Here is a 19,083-nt window from a genome sequence, read left to right as displayed (position 1 = left end):
TAGTTTCAACTGCTTCAGGCTCTGCCTTCCTCCTCAGCTACCCTACCGGCATCATCTTCATTTCAGCTCTTCTCAGCTGCTTGTAAAAATCCCTTGAGCACTTGAGTCACTTTTCCAGGTGGCAGAGACAGAAGAGACCTTTACTGTAGACAAGAATCTGGAAATACTGCTTTCTTAGCCCAAAGGCCCAGAGTTGTAGATGTGGCGCAGTAGGTAGCTCTGTGCTTAGTCAACATCCCCTCTCTGCTCGGTGTCCTCGTGGGCGCTTCAGAGCCAGCACTCATCTACCGGGGACAGGCGGACCCTCAGCCCACAAAGGCAGCTGAAGCAGGAGGTTTATGTCCAAACGGGAGTCAGGCGAGATTTGCTCAAGGACTTCCTCTCCATCTTTCCCTTGGACTCCCGCATCCCTTCTTTTTTGCTTTGTTTTTGTTTTCATTTGCACAACAGGGCTTGTTTTCTTTGCTACTCAAAGCACCGGTTACTGTCTGAGAGCTCAGCTGTCCAGAGGTAGCTGGCGTTACCAAGTGGAGCCAGCTGAAAACAAGCAGCGTTTGTGCTGTTTGATTAGAAGTTGAAATCGCGGTGCGTCCGTGTGCCCAAATGCAGCATTCAGCTTTACAGGCCATGCAAGGGTTTCCCACATGGCTTTCATCCTCGACTGCAGCCCCAAAGCCAGCACCTGGCTGTCTTGGGATGGAAGGAGCCATTCTTTCAAAAGGGGAGATGCCAAGCTTGTTCTTGGTGATGTCTCTTCAACCTGGTGGCAGAGGTGGACCAGCCTGGGCTTACAGGGGGGCTGTTTGGCGAGTGATACTAATTTTAGTGCTGCTTCTTGCTAAAAGAGCTCTTTAAAATGGCATTACAGGGAGATTGATGGTGTGTGTGTATAAGCTGCAAATGAACAGGTCCTGCAAATTAAAACTTGGCATCTGTTAACTCCTGAGCTAATTAAAGCATTCATTTTTTTTAAAAGCAAATTTATTCTCTTTAACTAGGCTATTTAACAATTTGTTGAAACTTTGTTTTGGGGAAACTGGTTTTGTCTGTCCTTGCAGAAGCAGGACTCGCTTTAATGTTCCTCCTTCCTTGATCCTCAATTGAACTTAAGTACTTGCAATGTTCTTTTATGCTGATTCATTTTATTTACCAGCAGCTCAAGTGAAAAAGGCAGTCCTTTCTATTGCAAACAGCTAGATCAGATCTAAAAGAAGATCTAGGTACAGTTTCCTTGCATTATGGTCTTACCTCTAAAGGAAAAGCATCTGTAGTCCACAATTCTTACAGCAAAACACAACTGAAAAAAGAAAACCCTTTCAGAACTTACTAGCATCTCTGGATGTTTGTTCATGATCACCTTTGAAGGATTACTTCCCCTAAGAGCTTGGAAAAAAAACCATTCATTGAAATGCCACTAGATGTTTGGGCAAACTGCTCAGCAGTGTGGGGAGAGGCTGTATTGTTGCTATTCTTTTTTCCTTTCTGTGTCTCAGCGGACAGGCAGCGAGCTTCGGCTCTAGCCCATGGGCAGAGTTGGCATTTGCAGGGTTGCTGCCGCCTGCGTGCCATTTGCCTTCTGTAGGGAAAGGCAGGGGCCTCGTTTTCCAAGGTGGTGTCTCATGGCACTTCCCTTCAGTGTTTACTCTAAAAGAAGAGGCGAGAGGTTACTTCCACCCAGAAGGTGTGTGAGGAAATGAAGCAGTGGAGGCTGGGAGGGGGAGGAGTGCAGTCACAGGGGAATGGCAGAGTCAAACTGCCTGAACAAAGCAAGCACGTAGGTCTTCCCCAGTGTGATCAGAGCCAGCCCCTGTGGCACCCAGAGCCTCTTCTGCATCAGAGAGAGGTGCTCGGGGACTGCAGGGACCTGTGCAGGAGGGGTTGGCTCTGTACTGGCAGACAAAGGAGACCTTTGGGGTTCCTTCATGCTGTCCTGCTCCAGGAAAGAGCAGATTTGTCACTCCTGGTTTGTGGAATTGGTTTTTGTTGTGAGACCATTGCCAGCTTCAGCTTGTAAGCGATGAAAGTATTTCAGTTTCAATGAAGGTGTCTCCATGCATGTCAACTGCTTTGGTGTGAGTGTAAAACAATTTGTCTAGGTAGTGGAGATAGTATTCAAATAAGGGAACCACTTCTTTACTCACGATTTTTTACCCCTCTGTTGTCACGGATTCATTCACGCAAATTGCTCAGGATCATTAGAGGTGACCCACTGAGCCGTAAATCTTTTTGGCTTTGTTCATCATTAGCAATGAAGGGGTGAAAGAGTGTGAAGGTTTGTGTGGTTTTCCTTCTCCAAACAAGCATCAGAAACACCAAGTCTCTCCCCACTTTTCCAGGGTGATGTGGTTCACTAGGGATCTTTCATATTTGTTTTCATGCTATAAAAGGTGTTGTCATGAGGGGTTGGAGGCTTATTTTTCTTATTTGGGCATGAGAGAAACTTCTGACAGAGCGCCCTTCGTTTGAAATGAGGTTGAAATAAAAAGAGTTTTGACCTGATTGATTAAAATCCCTGTGTTGGTTCCTAAGCTTTTTATCGCCTTTTTGGAATGACCCTGGTATAATTCCCTAGGCTGAGGAGTCTGTCTCCAGCTAGTTTCAGGGTTTGATTTGCTCTGCTTTTGAATAGCAAGAGTTTTGCCTGTCTCCTTTCCAAATCCTTTTTGGGATGCCTGAATGTTTTTCAAAGAGGGATTCCATTGGGTATACCAATCTGGGAGAACTTTGTGTCCGTCCCCACATGTCTTTCCCTTCCAGCCTTTTGAGGCCCTCAGTAATGCATTGAAATGGCAAGCAGAAGTTCCCACCGGCGGGCAGAGGAGTACACTAGGCTTTTGGGAACATTTGAAGGCAGCCTGCTCTCTACTTTAGCAATAGTAATACTGCTTTGAGTGCCTGAACTGCTTGATGTTATGGGTACCGCTGAGATGTGCAGGAGCATAAAGTTCATTGTGTAGAGAAGAAATAGGAGATAGGCTTGACTTTGGCATTTACTTCTGTATGTGTGATAAGAAACATCAGCAGCAAAAAGAGAGCCTCTGTGACAGAAGAAATACTTGCAGGCCCTGAGAGTGCCGTGAACATGCACAGCTTGCGGTGCAAAGCTGATGCTTTCTGTCCCCTGGGGAACCAGTGCAGGCTAACGGTGTGCTAGTTTCTCGCTGTGCAAGAATCAGACTTCTTCCACACCGCCTTGTTGTGTTAGTGTCCTAGGTAACCATTTTGGCTGTAGGTAACCATTGTTGAGGAGCATTCCACTCACAGAGCTTCGTCTCTGTTGTCTGTAGGCAGCAGCCAGTGATAGTGACCTCCATTGCAAAGTGTCCTCAGATCAGTTGGAAAGCACAGTAAAATGCTTAGGTACTGTATGATCATTTTATCATTCTGTCAGGTAACGCCAGGGTTTAGCAGACTGAGTGTGCCAGATGATCAAAAAGGATATGGGAGGTTGGTTTGTTTGGGCAAGCGCAAACCAGCAGTGTCTTTGTCAGTGTCTGCTGCTTGAAAATGTGTCTGCCTTGGCTGATATTTATCTTCTGGTTGTCTTTCAGAATGCTCCAGGACGACCTGCAGCTCAGTGATAGTGAAGAGAGTGGTGACGACCAAGTCAGTTTTAGATGTTTTACACACTAGGCACACAGACATCCCTTTAAATCATCACGCGTTGTCCTGAGTTCCTTAAGCTAACCTTTCCTCCCCCTCTCTTTGTTTTTGTGAACAAAACAGGTTGCTGAAAAGGCACCAGCCTCACTTGCTCCTCCAAGGTACAGGTTTGTTCCCAAACCACTAGCTAGACCAAAGAAGGAGGAAAACAAACCTCCTTTTTGTACGTAGGGGAGACGGGTAATGCCAGTCTCTCTTGCAGAAGCAGGCTTTGGTGTGTGGAGGCCTGAAGCTGCTGTTGAAAATTGGCTTGTGTGGGGTTTTAGGGAAAGCTCCAATTAGAAATGTGTCATCCAGTCATTCTGGATTTTGCCTATGAACCACAATTTTATTTCCCCAACTGTCCCTGCTTTTCTCCTCTTCCACTCCACTGGTGTGTACTTAGAGCCCAGTGGAGGTGATGGGGTGGGATTTTCAGTTGCAGCAGCAATGGGTGAGGCATGAGTCCAGTTTTAGTTCAGAAGGAAGCCCGGAAGTGGGTGAAGAAGAGAAGAGGGTTAGGTAGACCCTTGGAGGCTGTTTCAGCTTCTCCTGATAAGGCAGCGATTGTAAGCAGTTCCTGCCATGTGTTGATAGTCAGCAGCAATGTCCAAGGTAGACTGAACAGCCATGTGCCAGCGTTAGCAGAAGAAAGGTGGAGAATACTGGAATTTTTCCTCTGGGAGCAGGGGCACACATTTTTGGCTTGATATCTCTGTTCTTCAAGCAGAGGGTAATGGCCTACAAAGTCAGACTGGCAGAAGGGCGTGCCAGTTCTTGGCATGATCTGTGTCTCTGCAAGCTCTTGAAATAGTGTTCTCAGGACATTGGTCTGGGTCAGCACGGAGCTTGCCTCCAAGTCATACAAGATGTGTTGATACTGACATGGGAAGCAGTTTTCAAAGTGGGGGGGGAGGAAAAAAAAATCAACATTTTGATTTCATGAGCCCATTGCAAAGCAAAAAGCAGCTATGCCTAAAAGTCATGGCTCTGCCTCAGTTCTATCCACTCCTATTGTCAGTGCTGGAGGAAAACACTTCTGAGTAGGGGAGGGTGTTGCAAAAAAAGCTGCTGCTTGAGGTGACTGTTAAGGAAACAGTTACAGCACCTTGACCAAGTAACACAGGTGAAGGGAAAATGTGCGGGGGAGAATACAAAAAAAAGAATCCATCCTGGAATGTGTGTTTCTGTTTATTGGCAATGGTTCTGTTGAAGGTTGGAGCTTTCAGAAGAGCACTTGTCAGTTTTGGTTGCTTTTTAAATTTTGCTTGGCTAAAGGCAGCTTCCTATTGTAGCAGCAATGCCCTGCTTACGTATTTGTCCCACTGGGTTGAAGGTTTTATTATTTCTAGAGGCCTTTTATTCCCGTGCTTTCTCTTTTGCGTATGGCAATGTATTCCCTTGGCCTTCTCCCCGCTCCTCTCAGTGCCAAAACATGGGGTTTCAGTTTTATTTGTGAATCCTGCCATGTCCATACAATAAGTAACCTTCACCCATGGTGCTTTCTAATTTTATCTCATGGTCGCCTTACAGTGCCCTACAGTCCCAGCCCAAGAGTGTGGCATCAGCGCATTCCAGCAGCCCGGAGTCAGGGAGCACCAGTGACTCAGACAGCTCTTCAGACTCGGGGACAGAGAGCAACTCGAGTGACAGTGAAGCAAACGACCCTCCAAGAGCATCAGCGCCTGAGGTGAATAGTAAAATAAAATGTACAGGCTGCTTAGTACAGCCTCTTGCCTCAGACTCTCTGCTGTCTCGGTGCAGTCAGGACAGGACACCTGAAATACTGTCATCGTTCAGATGTCCTCTTCACATCAGACTTTTCCTGCCCTTTGCTTCCCTTCTAGAGTTTGTCAGTGAAATAACCTGGAGTTACAGCATCCTTAGACTTCTCCATGCCTCAGCTTGAAGTGTTCCCCTTTCTCCTTTGGCATCATTGTTAGCACTCCTGGAGGGATTAGTGTCTTCCCTGGGGAGACACAAGCAAGGCGCAGATGAGAAGCACAGCTTGTGTGGGGTGTTTGGGCCCACCTCTGCCCCTGCAGCTTTGCTGGGTGCCGAGGCTGTGGGCTGCTTCAGGGTGAGACCAGTTTCCTCATATGTTACGAAGGAGCCGCTGCCTTCCTGCAGTTCCTGTGCCTTAGTGACAGATTCAGCTTCTCCCAGAGCGCAGTTCAAGTGATCAGGCCAGCAGGAAGGGCTGGAATGTGCTTAGACTTGCTTCTGTTGCATTTGGCTCGCACAGTGCTGCACTGGCATTTCTGAGGCTGTTATTTGGGAAAAACAGACAGACGGAAGTCGGTGCCTTAAAGTTTCGTAATTGAGACCATGCATTTTTTAAAATTAAGCTGCAGTAGTTCTCATGTCCCATGGTTTCAGACAGTTCTTCCAGCTTGCAAAACACTCTCAGGCCAGTGGGAAGTGTGTGGTTATATCCTACAGAGCACAGCTGATGTAAACCAAGTAGCTGACAGTTTTGAGGTACTCTCACAAAGCCCAGAGACCTTGTAATTTAGTTCTCCCCCTCTCCCCCAGCCCTAGCTTTCCTTTCTTTTACCTTAGAAGCACATGAACAGGTAGAATTTTATGTGCAGAAAACTAGCTTTGAGAAGTCATATCTTTTCATCTCACATCTAATACGCTTTACCCTCCAGCGGTTCAGTTACAGACTTTGCCTTCTGTACTGTGGGTGTCTTTGGAAGGAAACAGATGTTATACTTCTCTTTTACCAAATCCTGCCTGCTTTGTTCTGAAAATACTAGATTGTAAGATCCTTCTCACTCTAGAGAAGTCCTAGCTATTTGCCATTGACCATTTTATCCTTTTTTATTCAGCAGACTGTTTGTCTGTGGTGCTCAAGGAGCAAGTTAGCACACGTGGCCCATTTGTTTACAGCCAGTTCTTGACATGCAGAACACAGGCTTTAAGACCTAGAGGCAATAATTCCTCTTACTCTCCTTTGTGTTTGGAAAACTTGATGAAAACCCATGCGATGGTGTGGGTCACAAAGAAGATAACCAACGGCAGAAGGTGCTAAAAAAGGATCTGAGTGTGCCACTGTCTGGTAGTTACCTATATTATAGCCCAAAGTTTTGGTCTTTTGGCCATGTTTTTTTAGTGAGTTATGCTGACACATACATGGTATTTTCTGAACATGCCCCTGATTTGCACTTCTGTTTTGTTTTTTAGGGTTAGTTGTCAGACTTCAATGAGATGTGATAGCTGGCAATGCTCCTGGTCCATTTTTTAAGGCAGTGCTGTGTGCAAATAACTTTCCAAAAGCATTGCAAGGACAGCACCTAATCCATTTGTACAGTTGCTGCTTTTTTTATATATTGTCTGGTTGTGTCACACTGTTGGTTAGGGGCAAACCAAGATGAAGCTTTCAGGTAGACTGGTCTCTTGCTGAGTGAAAGGTAGGGCTAGCAGAGATCCAGGAGTGCTGTGCAACATATTTGACTGATCCTGTGCCAAAACGAGGTCTGTGTTTCTGAAGTTAGTGTTGATGTGCACACACTAGAGCATGGCCACTGTCTTGTGATCTGTCACTTTCAAGCTCTTTCTTTTAACAGTAAGGGGAAATTTTACTGGGTTCTGGTAGGCTGTGCTAGGATGGAAATAGGCCACAAAGGCATCAGTCTTGCATCCTTCCTTTCTCTTTTTGTCTGCAGCCTGACCCACCAACTTCTAATAAGTGGCAGCTTGACAACTGGCTAACCAAGGTGAACCCACCAGCAGTGCCAACAGAAAGTCTTGGCGAAATCGCCCACACGGATGGATGCGAGGAGGACAAGGATCAGGACATCAGCAGCAATTCCTTCCACCAGCATGCTGAGTCGAGGGAGCCTCATCATAAGAGCACTGGCCGAGCGGCCAGGCCTCCTCAGGACACTTATCTCCCAACCAACCTCCCAAGCCAGCAGTCTCCTGTGCGTGCTGAGGAGCCCTCCCCCAGGCAGACTGTGGGCATCAAAAGACCCAGCAAGGCCCCAGGGCACGAGTGCTGGTCCTGGACTAGCCCCCAGATTGTGAGAAAGGCTTGCTCACGGACAGAGTGTGAAGAGGACAAAGTCTTTGAAGCAAAGATGCATTAATGAAAACAAAATGATTGAGTTAGCTGTTGTGTGACTCTCAAGAAAGAGCACACCTGTTACAAGAGTTCAGGCATTTTAAGCCTTCTCCTCAGGGACCTGGTTCCCTGTCCCCTTTTCCCATTGCTCTGGTACTTCAGCGTGTACACTCTTAGCCTGTCACAGCACACCCCATTCCCCCAGCAACTAACTCCACATATATAACACCCCCCCTTTTCCACAAAAATGGCTACAACACACAACATGGCTGAAGCAAAATCCCCGAGTCATTTCTCACAGCATGATCTGTGTCTCTGCAAGCTCTTGAAATAGAGTGTTCTCACGACATCGGTCTGGAGCAGCATGGAGCTTGCCTCCAAATCATACAAGATGAGTTGATACTGATGTGGGAAGCAGTTTTCAAAGTAGAAAAAAAATAAATCAATATTTTGATTTCATAATCCCATTGCAAAGCAAAAAGCAGCTGTGCCTAAAAATCACGGCTCTCCCTCTGGCCGAGCGGCCAGGCCTCCTCAGGACACTTATCTCCCAACCAACCTCCCAAGCCAGCAGTCTCCTGTGCGTGCTGAGGAGCCCTCCCCCAGGCAGACTGTGGGCATCAAAAGACCCAGCAAGGCCCCAGGGCCCAAGGGAGGCCTGAAGGTGGAGAGTGACCCTGCTCCTTTGGAGGTCAGAGACCAGTCTTCCCGAGACAAGCCAAAAGTCAAAAGGAAAGTGAAGCCAAAATCCAGCGACAGAGGCGACGCGAAGGCGGCACTGCAAGAGCCCCCTGAGAACAGAAAGCACAAGAGCTCCCACCAGAGCCATGCCAAACCCTTGTTGGACCCCAAGCTCAGGAGAGAGGTTTTGCTTGGCGGTGCCCAGGAGCATCTCGCTCTCAGTCCCCTTCCTCAAAGCCAGGGCACAACCCCCACCAGGACTAGCAGCCACAGGCCTGCTGTTGTGGCCAGAGAGGACTTTCACAAGGAGAAACTTCCCTTGCCTATGAGGGAGAAGACGTTGCTCTCGCCAGTGACGGACCCCCCTGTGCCTCAGTCCCTCATGGTGAAAATAGACCTCCCTCTCCTGTCCAGAGTCCCGCAGCCCCCTGGAAAAGGCAGCCATCAGAAGAGAGCAGAGGCCAAGGAGCTCCCTGGTGCAAGGAAGCAGGATCTGGAGAGGAAAACCACAGACGCTCCTGACAAGTCCCTTCGGAAGAGGAAGGTGAGAGGTAGAGGTGGAGGTGGGTTGGGTTTGTACGAGGACCGAGGTGGTGTTTGAAACACCCACGTGGAGAATTCATTTCCCTGGAGCTGCTGTGGTGCTAGCCAGCCCTTGATTTCCCTGAGGTGGCAGTAGCTCCCAAGTGGTTTTGGAAAGCTGACTCCCAGAGGGGACTGTGACTATCCTTCAGCCAGCTGGTTCAGCTGCACAGAGAGGTGGCTGCAGGCCTCATGGCCCATGGGTGTTGGCTGTGGACATCTCAGTGCCTGGACACCTGTGTGGTTCTCCTCATGGAGCAGGTGGCTTAGCATGTGTGGGGGAATGAGCTTGGCTCCCGCGCGGGTTTCTTTCAGTCTTGTCGTTTTCTGAGCTTCCCGTAGTTGTGGGGGAGAATTGAGAAGAGCAGGGAAACGGTGAAGAAACTTGGAGAGACCCCAGCAGTGCCCCTCTTGCAGGGCAGCGGGAGAAAGGGCAGTAAATCTGTCGCTTCTGCTGTTGTCTCAAAGAGCCAAGAGAGGAGCTCTTTGAACTTAGACAGGTCTTCCTTTGCCGTCTGAGCGACTGATTGCAGGAAAGCCCACCTCAGAGCCTCGCCGTCTGTATTCTGTCAGCATACATCAGTGTCCGGGGAGGCGCAGGCTTCATGGCAGCCGTTAGGCCGGGTACAGCTCTCAGACATCTTCGGTGGCAGTGTGGAGCTCCACCTGAGAAACAGCTGAAGGACATGATGTAGGTGCTGCAGCCTTGGCCTGAGCACACTGCCAGAGGTGGTCTGTGACGAGCACAACCCGCTGAGCTCCGTCACAGGGACATAAACCCCGATATCCCCTTGGGAGAGAGCCAGAAAGTCCAGGAATGCTTCTGGCTGCCACCAGGCCCACTGTGGGTGACACTGGCTGAAAAGCGTCTTTTCTGTTACTTTTGCTTGGTTTGTAGGAAATCATTCTGAAGTTTTTCATTCTGGCGAGCTGGTGATTTGCACTCTTTGTTTTGTTAAGATCTGTGGAGTGCCATTAAAATGTGTTATTTTTTTACCTCTCTTCCTTCTGGAAGACAATGGCAGCGAATTTAAGTAACTGTTTAAAATTTCACCTCTATCAGATCCTTGTTAATAAAACCAAACACCCCCCCACACACACATCTGGGGAGTCTGAGTCATCTAATTCTCCTGGGGATGCAATTTTTTTCCTTCTCTGTGATAAGGCGCATCGCAAAACACAAGTGGTTGAGGTTTGTGACTTTGCCAATAGGAATCTGAATATATTTCTGTACGATTCCTGCTGAGTAGGAGAAAAACCCAAAACAGATGAGATGCTGATTTTCAGCAGTGGAAGTGCCTTCATTATGGTCACTACTGGCAGCAAGAGTTTAGCAGTTCATTCCCTGACACTACAAAATAATTCATCTATCGAAACAAAGGTAGATAAAATGTCACTTTAGGATACTTGTCACTGACCCTGAAATCTCTATCAGCTCTGCTCTGGGTTCCCACTTTGTCAGTTCCAATATCTTATCTTTTTTTAATCAGAATCAATCAAACTTAGCTGTTTTGCTCTGTACTTTACCACAACTTTCAAAACCTGAGTGATTTTCTCTCTCCCGCCTTTCTTCCTGTTCTAGAGGGAAATGGAGAAGGAGATTGATAGGAAGAAAATGAAATCAGGAAAAGAAACAAAATCTTTGCAGTCTTCGGCTAACAAAGACTCCGATAAATCGAAGTGAGTATACAATGGTGGGATGGCAGAAAAATGCATAAACGTGAGTCTTCCTTAAAAAAGTTAATGTGAAGAATTGTATCTCCTGCCCTTAACTGGACAGGTCCTGATGAAGGAAAAAAGCCCTGTGTGAATGTTGATACCGTCTGCTCCGTCAGCTGCTTTTGCTGTCCCTGGTCACAGGCTTTGCATAGCACTTAGTGGCTGGCTGCTGGTGCACACAGGGTCTGTGCTGGGTGGGTCCTGTCTTCTCCCAGCTGAGAACACGGAGGTGGGGCTAGCATCTAGTTGGGTGAAGGTGTATTTCAGCTGGGGTAGGAATGGAAGGGCTTTATTTCTGGGGTACGTTTCTCGCTTTTTCTCTGTGAAAATGAGCACCCTTTTAGCCATGTTCTGGCTTTCAGAGGGGGAAGGGTAGGATGCGTTTTTGGAGGGAGCGGGCTGTGGATGAGGTGAGGGGATGCAGCTGTGCTCTGTGTGCAATAGCCCTCTCAGAAGCCATCCCAAGGGAGTGAAGCTGGGGAGCATGTGTGCAGTGAGTAGGGACTGAGTGCACCGTGGGGAAAGGGGGTTGTGGAAGAGGGGAGAGGACTGTTCTGTGGACAGCAGAGTGACCCAAGACCTGCAATGTCACGCTTCACTCTTCGCAGTGGGTTGAACTTAATTTCCTCCTCTTCTGATGTTGCAATCTATGAGTTGGGATTCACTGCACAGTGTTTTCTTGGAAACTTAGAGAAGCTGAATAAAACAGGTGCAAATGAGCAGTAGCGAGACAAGGTTTGGAGTTTTTTGGTGCTGCTTAGAGGAGCCAGAGTTCCCTTGTAATCCTAACTGCAGATGATCAGAAATCTGATATGCCACTGTATTATTAAATGCGATAGCCTCTGCCATTATAAAGCCTCTCCATTTTAAGTCTCTCTCACTTGAATGCCCTCAACGTTATAAGTGTGATCTAGTTGAGCTGGCAAGTCTTTAAGGAACAACTCAGTGTAGTTGTGTCAAAGCACACAGAGGATCAAGTGTCAGGATGAGTATCTCTGACCGTAGAAGGTATCTTCTACCATACTGGGGAGAGAGAGGCAGCGCTGCAGTTCCTTTGCCTTGTTGGGTGGTTTTTCCCTGGGACTGTAGTTGCTGCAATTTCCTCTCTCCCTCTTTCAGTGAAAAGGGGCTGTGACAGAGGGGTGCCTTTTTTTGCAACATCCTGGTATATTCTGGTTGCAGTTTACTCCAAGGACGAGGCCTGAGGCTTACTCATACTTGAAAAGCAGCTTTCTTGTCTGGTTGTTGGCATCTGAAGATGTGGTATCTAATGCACGATGAAGTCCCTGAAGTTTCATTTTGCATTTGTTGGGTTCTTTGTGTTAACAAGTCATCTCCCACTTCCAGAGAAATTTAAACAGAACTGGTAGATGAAGTAACTAATTTTTTAAAAAATCCCCACATTATATGTAAACCAGATTCAGTCCCGTTGCTGAATTTGCTTCCCATCTCCAGAGCACCAAAAGCTTCATCTGAAACGCAGAAGAAAGATCTCCTGCTACCCCTGCCATCCATGTCTCCTGCACATCCTGCACCAAAGTCCACCAAGATGGCCCAAAAGAGACCCAGAAGTGAGACCGGTGAGCTGCCTACCATGGATAACACTGCCTGGAACAAGAGCAACCACAAGGGTCCTTTGCTCCCCAAGCGCAGGAAAGTGGAGAGCAATCACGCGGAACTGTCGAAGGGCATCAAAGTAGGTATCCCTTGTAACTGGGGGGATGTTTCCTGCAACCTGTGGATGCTGTGTGATTCTCTTTAGAAACATCCTCTGAGGATATTAAAAAGGAAGGAAGGTAAACCAACCACCAGAAAAGGCTCTTTGAAGCATTTTTGCCCCTTTAATGGGAAAGTGTGTGGCTGTATGTTGCTAGCCCAAAAGCCTGCCTTGTACCTTCTCTGCTGACTTTCCATCCTCTGTTTTCATTTCACCCATGCAACATAGTGAGAAGGGGTGACCAGGTAAAAACCAAAGGCAATAGAATCATGTCTGTGGAAGTAACTGTTTCTGACTGTAGGCAACTGCAACCATATACTGGTGTAAAAACGAGCATGTTTACAAAAACAAAGAGTGGATTGCTTGAAAATAATAAACAAGCAACCTGTGTTTTTGACTGCAACCTGGGTAAAAGGTTTTCTAGCTTGCTTACAAAACTGTTACTGATCCTTGCAGCTGGTTCTTTGCATTTTGGGGTCATAAATTTCAATGTTATTGCCATATGCTGGTGGCTGGGCGTGTGTGGTCTAGGATGTTGGCGTGTGTGTTAAGCCAGACTCTGCCTGCTGTATTAGCTGGCTTCTGACTGCTTGCTTTTCCCTGATAACATAGTTAGTGACAGAGAATCAGCAATTGCTGTGTGGTTCAGCTGGAAGTAAGTGTGAACGGCTATTACCCATTCCTGCCTGGGCTAGTGGCCATGAAAAAAGGGCTGCTTGCAGCCTCGCTGTTGGCTTAGCCGTTGTGCTCCTTAATTTCTCCATGCTTGGGAAAAGTGTGAATGGTACTGAGCCTCACTAGCAGTCAGGTAAGAAGCCAAGTTTGCGTTTCCATTATTGGAGGGGGTGCTGGGGAAGAAGGTAGGACGAGCTGGAGAACCTGGAGTATGATCTGTGCCTGGGACAAATAAAGGTTTTGTCTTGAAATGTAGGAGAGCCAGGCTTTGGAATTGGTTTAGACGTGTCTCTCTAACCAGCTTTGTCTCTGCTCTGTGGTTTTTCAGGGATGTGTAGGGGATGTCACAAATCCTTTCCCAGTGCCTTCTGTGCCAAATGGTACCTCCAAGTCGAGCAGACCTCAACTCAACTTTGAAAAGTAAGTTCTCTGTTTTACAGCCCTCAAGTACTTTCTGAAGACTCCAGGCAAGACTGGCCCTGCAGCCACCCTGGCTTCTGCTCTTAATGAGCCTTTCTTTTGGGAGGAAAGGGAGAGGAAGAGTTGTCTGAGACGTCCTTGTACTGCCTTCTTTTGGGTGGGACTTAGCCCACCCACCAGACTGCAGAGGTCTCATTGGAAGGGTTCTTGGTTTGAGGGAAGCTACTCTGGAAATGCAGTACTTTTTAACTCTGAGAGGAGGTTTCTTGTGCCTGCCTCCAAGGGGCGGGTTTTGATGTGTCTGATTCTTGACAAGTGGCAGGGTTCTCTGTGACAAGGTGTTTGTCACATGAGAGGGCATGACTCTGACTTGCTCGTTTTGTTAGCACACAGGTGGCTGTGTGCCATTTGCACAGTGAGTAGATGCTCCCAGTGCACAGAAATGCATGTCTTGATCGAGACCAAACCCTGTAGAAGGTAAAATGGATAATTATCCTACCCTTTTTCTCTGCTTTATCTTTTTCCTCTCTCTGTCCCCCATTCAGACAGCATCCGATGGAACACTACATTGAAGAGGCCAAGAGGCTGAAGCACAAAGCTGATGCAATGGTAAGTCTTGGCCCTGTGCTAGAAATGGTAACCAGCTCTTGCATTCAGCCCTGATACCTGTGTGCACGTGAGTAAGATTTGCTGGCTAACGTGACATACATAGGATTTCATACGTGGAGTGTGTTCAAGTCCTATGTGGGGAGGCTGTCTCTATTTGACAGATGTTCAGACATCTGCCTTTGTTATAAGGACTTCTAGAGAATATGCCTCGAGAATCGGATTGAGATCTGATGTTGTCTGAGGTTAGCAGGCCTGTGTGCTTTGCAGAACTATCCCAAAGTCCTTGGAGGATACAGGGGACAGTTAGTTTTAAGGCACTTTACTCTGATGCATCACGATCCTGACGGTGATTGTGTTGTGGGTAAACAAGACTTGGAAGTGCCCTTTGCAGAAACGTAACTGGCTTTCTCCACTGTGTGCAGTTTATCTGACAGAACCATAATTAGCAAAAAAATATGTTCATTCATGCATGCTGTTAATGTCCGTTTGCTGCTTGCCATTTACTTGTGAAAATGAAGTGAGGAAATACTGCAGTGGGAAAGCCTCTCATGAGACAGACCTCCAAGACCAGACAAAAATATCCAAAAACTGTGGAGATAGTAAGTTACTGGAGGAAAACTATGAGCAAAAGGAAGAGATACACATAGCCAGAGCACACCAAGCTGAGGGCTGGGACTGCATTAGGAGTTCTGCTGAGAACCCTTTAATTATCAACCCAGAGGCCTAACCTGCATCTTTTTCTTTTTTCAAAACCTGCCTGACTAGGGAGAAAAAAGGAACGCAGGTACACTTGAGAGAAGTAGTTTTTGTCTGAGTCTAAAAATGAGAATTGTCTTCCCCATAGACCGACAAGACTGGAAAGGCTTTGCAGTACCTAGATGCCGCCCTTTCCTTCATTGAGTGTGGGATTGCCTTGGAATCGGATGCACCAGCACCAAAATCAGCCTACAGCATATTCAGCGACACCATCGATCTCATCAAGTAAGCTGTCCTCAAAGTGTGGTGGTCAGGCAGCACATTTGGAGGGGAAGGGTTAATTGTGTTGCCTGTTTGCAATGGTGGGAGCTCTGGATTGCCACCATGGAGCCCAGCTGGGGTTGCTGTACAAGCACAGAGAGACAGACCATCTAGAGGCACCCGGGACAAATCCTTTGAAAAGTTTCAGCATTGTTTATCAGAAGTAGGCATCGTGTCCTCCTCAGCATTCGAGCCTTGCATCTGAGGTACACTAGAGGATGCTGATTATGACAATCAAGGACATGAAGCAGCTTTTATTTTATCCAGGTCTGAAGTTGCTTTTGTGTGTGAGCTCAGTAGTATTTCGGTTATAGAAAGCAAAGCAAGAGTATAGCGTGTGGAAGAACAGTTTGTGCCCCAAAGGTCTTGCAGCTTGATTGAAGGCAGAGCTTAATGATTTCTCCCGCGGGTATTTCTACCAGTACACTTTATTGGGGTCTCTTCGGAACCTTCCCCATCTAGTTTCACAGCCATAGTAGATGTATGGAGAGAATATGACATAGACAGGCAGCACAACCCAAGGAACCCTATATTGGATAGAAGAGAGATAGGTATTTATTTCTTTATATTGACATTCCAGGTTATGTGAGTGTTTCTGAGAGCTGATTTGACTTCTTGCCTTAGAGCTGAAACAGCTCTCGGGTTTTTCTGGTGGTAGACTTCAAACGTTTTAAATTACATTGTTTGCTTTGTGGTCTTGAGGGACTGTGTTTTCACGATGCTGTTGTTCTCAAACAACATTGCTGTTGTTTTCAAAAAGGAGATTTGCTGGTTTGCTTTTAGCCAAAAGAAACATTTCCACTACGATGTCTGTCTTGCCCAGAAACACTTGAATTAATGTTCACCTTCAGTAGTGGGGGTGCCTCTTCTGGGCCCCAGGCCTGTAGGTTAGAGTGTAATCAGTGTCAGAGGAGAGGGAGTCACGTAAGGGGCCACATGTATTCCTTCTGCGTGGAAGGCAAGGCGTTTGGGTCCTGCGCTCCAGTTCATACAGAGCGCCTGGGGCCAGGACTAAGGATTCAGGGCAGGTTTCCTGCCTTTTGGATCGGTGTTCGAGACAACAGCATGCGCTGGTTTTTCATAAACAGTGGGACTTCAGAGCACTGAGGACTGACAAGATTCTGTTTATTTTGTTTCCTTAGATTCATCATGACACTGAAATCCTTTACGGACTCCTCGGCATCTTCACGTGAAAAAATCCTTGCCGTGTTATGGTGCGTAACTGTTTTTCTGTGCCTTCATACTCTGTTTTTAGACTTGGTAGCGTGAAAAACCCATTACTTTCAGGGGCGAAGGAATGAGCTGAATGGGAATCAGAGTTGTATGAGGAAAAGAACCTACAATATGAAAACCAGAATGAGCTGGACCATCTCTGAAGTGAGCTGAGATATTATCACAAGGGACTAGACATGGAAGGCACAGGCTCTAAAGTTACCTGTCAGTAACTTCAGAATGCACAAGGGCTTTCACCTAAGGCGGAGGAATGCAATTTGGCTCCCGTGTTTGAGCCATGTAACTGAAGCTGTAGTTGAATATAGCTGAAGCGCTTCTGGACAGGGGCTTACTCAGCCTGTGGCACCCATAACAGGCTGGGCCCTTGTTTGTATAAAACACCAGACATGGCCCTTCCTCCTTTTGCTTTTTTCCCCCTTGTGATTTTTTTCACCAAGCTCTTTTTTTAAGATGAGCAGGAGGAGGAGAAATTCTGGGTTTTCTTGACTTTGCCGACCTGTGCCCGCCTCTGTGCCCCAAGGCTGGTGACTGCTGAGCAGGGAGTGTGAACACTGATGCTGGGGTGTGTTTCTCTTCACAGCATGCGCTGCCAGTCCATTCTGCACATGGCCATGTTTCGTTACAAGAAAGACACTGCGATCAAGTATTCTAGGATCCTGAATGACCACTTTAAGGTAGGGCACGCGTATTCCTAAGCTGCCAGCTGGCCAGCTACGGTAGTTACTGATGTTGGCTGAATAGCCCAGACCTGACAAGAGTTCTGTTCTTTGCTGCAGAGTTCTTCCAGAGTAACACAAGCACCTTCTCCCTGTGTTGCAAGGTAAGATTTTAAAGTACACCTGTTGTGATGTGTCTGTAAGGGTGTGAGTGAGAACAGTAGCCAGAGTCTTTGAGTTGCAAACTGCATTTGAAAGTGCCTCACCACTCGCTCACTCTTTCTTGTCACCTGAAATCACACTGTTAGGGGGCACGAGGATGCTTCTGCTCCCTCCTTTCTGTCTTTTCTCGTTGGAAAGGGCTTTTTTTGTTTGTTACGAGGTCCAGAGTTACTGCGTATCAAGCAAAGCAATTCTCCCCCAGAGAAGCGGGTCAGAGGAGCAAGGAAGGCACCATCACTGTGCTGTTTCAGAGCCCCTGTTGTCGTCTTTGTTCTGTTAGAGAATCCTCCAGACTTCATGGGTTTCCACTCCCATCTCCCTGGCCACTGTCCAGTTGCTTTATGCCTTCACCCTGGGGTAGCATAACCTTGAGGCGATACTTTGATGTTTTTTCTCTTTAGCTCAGTTACCAACTAAGAAAAAGAAACTAATTTTCTAATTTGTGAGTTCCTGAGCATTTTGTCCTTCCTGTGTACCTGCCACGGTGTTGCTGTGTACGTGGCAGCAAAAGGATAGGGCAGGCTGTCACATAAGGGTGTTTGACCCGATGCCCAGCAGCCTGGGCCTGTGTTTTTATGACAGTGAGTAAGAAAGAGTTTTTCTGTGTGCTGTGGTAATTGCATTTGGCAGATAGCTCCCTGGAAATCCCAGTTATTTATCTGCCACCGTGCACAGTCCAGTTTATTGGGAAGTAAATGGTCTCCCAATAGCAGTGGTGGGAGCTGCTTCTAACCGTGACTAACATCAGGGTGGCTGCAGTGGTGGGGTGGAGCGGTGCGATGGAGCCAGCCTGTGTCTGGAAGGTGGGCAGCTGACTGCGTGTAGCTTCCCATGGTCTGTAAAGGAGCGTGTGTAGGCTGAGCTGGCTGCTTTGACAAGCTGTCAGAAAGCTCCAGCCTCCATAGGCGGCAAGCTTCAGCGCACCTGAAATGGAAGTCATTAGGAAAAAACACTTGTATCATCTGGTGGAGGCTTCCACAGGCAGGTGTAGATTTTGGAAGGTGAGTGGGTGGCCCTTTCTGATGTCTGGTCCTGCATTTTCTTTTGTCAAGAGGAGTGGAGTCCTTAGAGTCGCCAGTCGCTTCAGAAACCTCTGGCCTTGCACTCAAAGGACAATGGCTTGTTACGTAGCTGAACACATCTCTGTTTTCAACACTCCGCTCCATACTGCAGGCCTGGATGATACCACTAGCTCTTGGCTAGTGGATTGTCTTGTGGCAAGACTTTTAACTCTGAGGTTAGATGTTTATGACGGGGTTTGTTTCTCCTGCAGAAGCACAGGTGTACCTTCTCCTCTGTCTCCAATGCCCTCTCCCGCCAGTTCGGTGACTTCTCAGCCAGGATCGAATGCTAGCAACTGCAGTGGCAACAGCACTGGCTCTTCCGTCACTGTCCCCTACAATATCCCAAGCATCACCTCTTCCTACGTCAACATCACTTCCTATATCCTCTATGCGTACGATATTTGGGAACAGGCTGATGCACTGGCCAGGAAGAATAAGGGTAAGTTTTTGCCCTCTGGTTTTCTGCCTTACATGTTGTGGTTGTGCGCATGTACTTGCTTCAATCCTAACACTCCGTGTTGCAAACACCATACCTAAAGATGAAAGCATTCAGGATGTTGATACAGACAGCTATGGCACAATGGCGGGTTATTGGCAGATACTTGATGGTGATATTTTGGTGAGATTGTCTTGGCATCCTCAAATGTCTAAGAGCTAAGGGATGAGGGTATCAAGTGCAGGAAACCAGCCAACTCGCTTCATGGTAACACAAGAAGTTAAATCTGCCTGAGATGCCCAGCTATAAGCAACCCAAATCAGAGCTGTATAGCCTGGCAA

The 19,083-nt window shown here is 47.3% G+C and overlaps 1 protein-coding gene across 3 annotated transcripts in view; it reads left to right on the top strand.

Moving 5' to 3' along the window:
• The window catches only part of AFF1 (AF4/FMR2 family member 1), an 88,314-nt gene that overhangs the window by 65,179 nt on the left and 4,052 nt on the right, over positions 1 to 19,083 (top strand). The window contains exons 8-21 of one of the 3 annotated variants that reach the window (XM_014949883.1): positions 3,552 to 3,606; positions 3,727 to 3,764; positions 5,176 to 5,332; positions 7,314 to 7,519; positions 8,240 to 8,936; positions 10,557 to 10,654; positions 12,149 to 12,389; positions 13,414 to 13,505; positions 14,051 to 14,114; positions 14,959 to 15,095; positions 16,274 to 16,345; positions 16,945 to 17,038; positions 17,141 to 17,184; positions 18,516 to 18,745. In XM_014949883.1, the coding sequence (XP_014805369.1) occupies positions 3,552 to 3,606; positions 3,727 to 3,764; positions 5,176 to 5,332; positions 7,314 to 7,519; positions 8,240 to 8,936; positions 10,557 to 10,654; positions 12,149 to 12,389; positions 13,414 to 13,505; positions 14,051 to 14,114; positions 14,959 to 15,095; positions 16,274 to 16,345; positions 16,945 to 17,038; positions 17,141 to 17,184; positions 18,516 to 18,745 (2,225 nt within the window). Of the gene's footprint in view, positions 1 to 3,551; positions 3,607 to 3,726; positions 3,765 to 5,175; positions 5,333 to 7,313; positions 7,645 to 8,239; positions 8,937 to 10,556; positions 10,655 to 12,148; positions 12,390 to 13,413; positions 13,506 to 14,050; positions 14,115 to 14,958; positions 15,096 to 16,273; positions 16,346 to 16,944; positions 17,039 to 17,140; positions 17,185 to 18,515; positions 18,746 to 19,083 lie in introns of all 3 variants that reach the window. The other 2 variants (XM_014949882.1, XM_014949884.1) reach the window with 2 other exon arrangements.

The sequence above is a fragment of the Calidris pugnax genome, unplaced genomic scaffold (assembly GCF_001431845.1).
Source record: "Calidris pugnax isolate Ruff unplaced genomic scaffold, ASM143184v1 scaffold42, whole genome shotgun sequence".
In the NCBI taxonomy this organism is placed as follows: Eukaryota; Metazoa; Chordata; class Aves; order Charadriiformes; family Scolopacidae; genus Calidris; species Calidris pugnax.
Note: the sequence above shows the minus strand (reverse complement) of the source record. Positions and strands in the feature narration are given on the sequence as shown.